Source organism: Triticum dicoccoides, chromosome 5A, assembly GCF_002162155.2.
Source record: "Triticum dicoccoides isolate Atlit2015 ecotype Zavitan chromosome 5A, WEW_v2.0, whole genome shotgun sequence".
Classification (NCBI taxonomy): Eukaryota; Viridiplantae; Streptophyta; class Magnoliopsida; order Poales; family Poaceae; genus Triticum; species Triticum dicoccoides.
Window position 1 is genome coordinate 708,863,315 of NC_041388.1, and position 5,697 is coordinate 708,869,011.

A 5,697-nucleotide genomic window follows, 5' to 3' on the forward strand; every position below is an offset into this window, starting at 1 on the left:
TACTTTGTATCTAATGAATGGAATAACAGCCCCTGTCATGACTAGCATTATGCGAAGACTGTCATGTAGAGGTCTGTCGGTTGTAAACAGCCATGACCATTCCAACCAGCCAGTGGTGTTAACATCAGCACTTGATGGAGGAGAAGGTTGGACTCTCCTAAAAAGGAAATGTATGTGAGTCATTCTATCATATAATCTTCCCAAATATAGTAGTACTCAAAAGCCACGCTGATAGTTCATGAGGAGATGTCATAGTGGGCATTGCCTTTCTCCCAACAACCCAGAGATGGGACGACTCTTTGTTATGTCTTGCTAGAATTTTTAACTGAACTCTTAATTTTGATCTAATCGGATGAAAGAATGAACCCCGTTCCTTGAAAAGAGGTACAGATGTGTGGTGGAACAGATATGAAACACACGTGAAAAGTGTGAAAACTTGAACTTTTCGTGAAATTTCATTGGAATATTTGTGAACAATCTGTGAAACTTTGGGAAACTTGACATGATTATTGTCTTTAGAAAATTATGAAATCATAAAAAAAATTGGCAAAACGTTTTATACAAAAACAAATGTGAATAGGTTATGAATAATTAGCAAAGTATAGAAGAGAGTCAAATTGAAGAATAATGGGATCCAAAATATTACAATAGGTACAAAAAAGGCAATAAATAATGGAGTATGTGGCACCACAAGTTGCTGCAAAGACATGGATGGCTCATTTTGTGGAGAGAAAAATGTAGCTAATTCCGATATCAAAGCAGCAGGTTGATGCATGGTCGACGCTATCATTTTGGTGCAAATGGCCCGCTGGCAATTCTTAGTTCGCCCTCGAGCAGATGCGCCTGACCTGACCCTGTGGGAAAATCAAGGGGCTGATGTTCCCCATCTTCACCATGGCTGCGGCAAAGGCATTGTTGAACGCATCCTGGTTAGATGCGAAGCCGTCAATGATGTCTTCGGTGGCACCACCGGCAAGGGTGTAGAGCACCTGGTCGGAGTGTAGGAGCCCCTTATTGAGCTTGAGGTTGACGAAGTAGGCGTTGTCGAACATGTCCGGGGTCGTATCGTCCAATGGGGCCAAGTTGCTGTCGCCAGAGCCGGTTAGCTGAGGGCAGGTGGCCTTGCGCGACGTCGCCAAGGCCGGGTCAATGTTCTCCTCGCTGTAGAGCCTGGTCCTAAAGTTCTTGCACTGCGCCCTCCCTATGGTGTGCGCACCAGAGAGGGCGACCATATCGGTGTGGTTGAGCCCCTTGGCGGCGAAGCGGGTGATGAGGTCGGTGACGCTAAGTGATGGGGCAGGCAGGTCACGGTTGGCCAGTGTCTCGCTAGCCGTGTCGGAGTCCCTCCTCCCCAGAGAGACTGTCCATGACGGCCCTCCTACCTACACAAGTGAAGCCGATGAGTACTAACCTCAGTTCAAAACCGTGACACGCATGCAAACAGATTATTAATTAAAAAGGGATTGAAAGATCATGTTAGTTCTTACCGCGACGACGGAATCGCGAGCGGCGACGGCAAGGATGTCGGCGCAGGAGACGGTGCGCTTGCACGCCTGCTCCACATTCGACTTGATTTGGTCGATGACGTCGAAGCCTCGCAGCGATCCCACGTTCCCGAACGCGTTCCGCTCGTTGCCAGCCAGCAGAACGGACGCGTCGCAGCCCTGCTTGTACGTAGCCAGGCACGGTTAACCGCTGGTGTTCAGCAAATGAAATCGATCCAAACAATAACAAGTAGTGTGTGAAGGACTTGCTTGGACAAAGCAGTCATGGAAGTGCAGCCGGAGCAGCGACGCAGCCATGCGGGGGTCGCTGCTCACGGCGGCCACCACACCGTTCTTGATGGTGGCCAGCGCCCCGGGGCACGACGCGTCGTAGAACGTCGGGGACATCTGCGCCGACGCCACCGCAGCCAGGCACAGGAGCAACACCACTGACAGAGATGAAGACGCCATCACAACTACCTGCGTGTTGGTCGCTATAGGCCGGAGAGCTATTTACTTTTGTGGTGGATGCGGATGTAATGGCCTGCATTTCATGCAGATATATATAGCTATTCCTAGGATTTTTGTGGCGTTCCATCTACTGCTAGGCGCTAGCTGTTTGATCTACATCGTGCACGGATGTATTTTGCATAGAGGCAAATTAATTAGAGTAGACATGTTTTGCGGGGAGTTAATTAATTTGGATATTACTAGCAAGTAGACATGTTTTGCTAAGTACGTGCACGGATCGATGTATCATGCATAGATGGCACTCAAGTCAACGAAATTCAGAAACTATATAGTCATTTTCTTTTCTTTTTTTGTGGGGAAAAATATTCCACATTATTTTGAGGTATAGCTTTGTTCCAGGTCAACTTCTCTATATTATTTTTTCAAAAAAATAAAAACTTCCCTATATTATTATTTGACCAAGTGTTGCATAACATTGTACGTGCGTGCACGGGTGTGTATATCATGCACACAACGCACGGTCATATTAGACCTGGAATGGAATATCCATGGTCGCTTCAACGTCTTAGACGACGATACAAACGCGTCATTCTGCATTCAATGTATCCGATGATCTTTATCATATGATCCTCGGCAACATCATCTAAAAATAGTCTTATTAACACACAAGTATAGAGGAACACAACAGCATGAAATGTCATTCCATATGTCTTAGTCATAGGTTCTATAAAGTATAGTATGCTGTGTACCAGACCTATTGTGTACCTCACCATGAGTTCGGCAAGAGGGTACAATAGTGATCCAGGAGTGGATCACTGGACAACGGTCAAAATTACCCTTATTGAAATAAGGATATGTTTCTCAGTTATGGAGGTGACAAAAAGTTCGTCGTAATGGTTTACATCGATGCAAGCTTTGACACTGATCTGGATGACTCTAAATCTCAATCTGGATACATATTGAAAGTGGGAGCAATTAGTTAGAGTAGCTCCGTGCACAGCATTGTAGACATAGAAATTTGCAAAATACATACGGATCTGAATGTGGCAGACGTTGACTAAACTTCTCTCACAAGAAAACATGATCACACCTTAGTACTCTTTGGCTGTTAATCACATAGCGATGTGAACTATATTATTGACTTTAATAAACCCTTTGGGTATTGGTCACATGGCGATGTGAACTATAGAGTGTTAAATCACATGGTGATGTGAACTAGATTATCGACACTAGTGCAAGTGGGAGACTCAAGGAAATATGCTCTAAAGGCAATAATAAAGATGTTATTTATATTTCCTTATATCATGATAAATGTTTATTATTCATGCTAGAATTGTATTAACCAGAAACTTAATACATGTGTCAATACATAGACAAAACAAAGTATCCCTAGTATGCCTCTACTTGACTAGCTCGTTAATCAAAGATGGTTAAGTTTCCTAACCATAGACATGTGTTGTCATTTGATGAACGGGATCACATCATTAGAGAATGATGTGATGGACAAGACCCATCTGTTAGCTTAGCATAATGATCATTTAAGTTTTATTGCTATTGTTTTCTTCATGACTTGTACATATTCCTCTCACTATGAGATTATGCAACTCCCGAATACCGGAGGAACACTTTGTGTGCTATCAAATGTCACAACGTAACTGGGTGATTATAAAGATGCTCTACAGGTGTCTCCGAAGGTGTTTGTTGAGTTGGCATAGATCAAGATTAGGATTTGTCACTCCGTGTATCGAAGAGGTATCTCTGGACCGTCTCGGTAATGCACATCACTATAAGCCTTGCAAGCAATGTGGCTAATGAGTTAGTTACGGGATGATGCATTACGGCACGACTAAGGGACTTGCTAGTAACGAGATTGAACTAGGTATGATGATACCGACGATCGAATCTCGGGCAAGTAACATACCGATGACAAAGGGAATAACGTATGTTGTTATGCGGTTTGACCGATAAAGATCTTCGTAGAATATGTAGGAACCAATATGAGCATCCAGATTCTGCTATTGGTTATTGACCGGAGATGTGTCTCGGTCATGTCTACATACTTTTCGAACTCATAGGGTCCGCGAGCTTAACGTTCGACGACGATTTGTATTTATGAGTTAAGTGTTTTGGTGAACCAAGTTTGTTCGCAGTCCCGGATAAGATCACGGACATGACGAGGAGTCTCTAAATGGTCGAGAGGTAAATATTGATATATTGGAAGGTAGTATTCGGACTGCGAAAGGGTTCCGAAGTGTATCGGGTACATACCGGAGTACCAGAGGGGTTGCTGAAACCCCCCGCGGAAAGATATGGACCATATGAGCCATAGGAGGGAGGCTAACCAGCCCACAAGGGTCAGGTGCGGCCCCCACAAGGGAGGAGGCCGAATTGGACTAGGGAACGGGGTGCCACCCCCTTTCCTTCTCCTACTCCATCTCCTTCCCCTTTTGCCCCTCCGGTAGAAGGAATAAAAAGTGGGGGCGAATCCTACTAGGACTGGAGTCCTAGTACGACTCCGCTCTCCTTGGCACGCCCCCTGTGGCCGGCCTCCTCCCCTCCTCCTTTATATACGGGGACAAGGGGGCACCCCAAAGCACAACAATTGTTCTCTTAGCCGTGTGCAGTGCCCCCATCCACAGTTTACTCCTCCGATCATAGCGTCGTAGTGCTTAGGAGAAGCCCTGCGCGGATCACATCACCATCACCATCACCACGCCGTCGTGTTGACGGAACTCTCCCTTTACTCTCTGCTGGATCAAGAGCTCGAGGGACGTCATCATGCTAAACGTGTGCTGAACACGGAGGTGTCGTACGTTCGGTACTTGAATCGGTTGGATCGTGAAGATGTTCAACTACATCAACCGCGTTACTAAACGCTTCCGCTTTCGGTCTACGAGGATACGTGGACACACTCTCCCCTCTCGTTGCTATGCATCTCCTAGTTAGATCTTTCGTGATCGTAGGAAAAAATTTGAATTACTACGTTCCCCAACAAAGCATCCTTTCCCTGCTCATGGTGGTACTAGAGTTCCCAAAATCTACCTTATTGTCATTGTGTTTTAATGCCAGCCTATACGCACTCTTAATCTAAAGAAAACCATTTTTCTCATGGTGCCAAGCAATAAAATCTCCCTCTCCCACAGATTGAATAGGAAATTTTAAAATTTCCTCAACATCATGGTGATAAAACATGTGTGTGATGAAATTCTCTCATCCCATCTCCTAGACCCTCTCATGAATAACTCACACACCCATTTAAGCCTAGTTCAATTTTTCAAAACAGATTTTTTTTTTGTGGATATAATCTCTGGGAAGGCAATGACCTCTCCAAATATTTATACTAGCACCATCAAAACACTTCAAATGACACCATTTTAAAGCAGCTTAAGGCCATGCATAACATTTTGCCAAGTCACCGACATCGCTTGCGGGAAGACCGTATCCAGGACATGCCCATGAGGATAATATTTTGCCTTCATCACCTTTGCACATAGTGGATGCTGATAAACCAATAACCAACAAACTTGGTTAGCCAGAAGCACATGATTAAATAATCTAAGATCATGAAATCCCATACCCGCTTCGCCTTTGGATCTCATTAGTTTATCCCAAGCCAGCCAATGAGTTCTCCTCCTATTCTCCTTATTGCCCCGGCAAAAGATCTTGATGAATTGGGATAATTCTTTTCTTGTTTTCCTTTTCGTTTTATTTTTTTGTCGGTTGTCTCCCGCCAACACTTCAT

The 5,697-nt window shown here is 44.7% G+C and overlaps 1 protein-coding gene across 1 annotated transcript; it reads right to left on the bottom strand.

The window, feature by feature from the left end:
- Positions 1-667: 667 nt before the first annotated feature.
- LOC119298573 (peroxidase 2-like) lies at positions 668-2,000 on the bottom strand. Its single transcript, XM_037575925.1, has 3 exons — positions 1,755-2,000; positions 1,488-1,664; positions 668-1,382 (listed from the first exon to the last, which is right to left on the bottom strand). The coding sequence occupies exons 1-3, from the start codon at positions 1,953-1,955 to the stop codon at positions 819-821; spliced, it is 942 nt and encodes a 313-aa protein (XP_037431822.1). The 5' UTR covers positions 1,956-2,000; the 3' UTR covers positions 668-818.
- Positions 2,001-5,697: the final 3,697 nt, after the last annotated feature.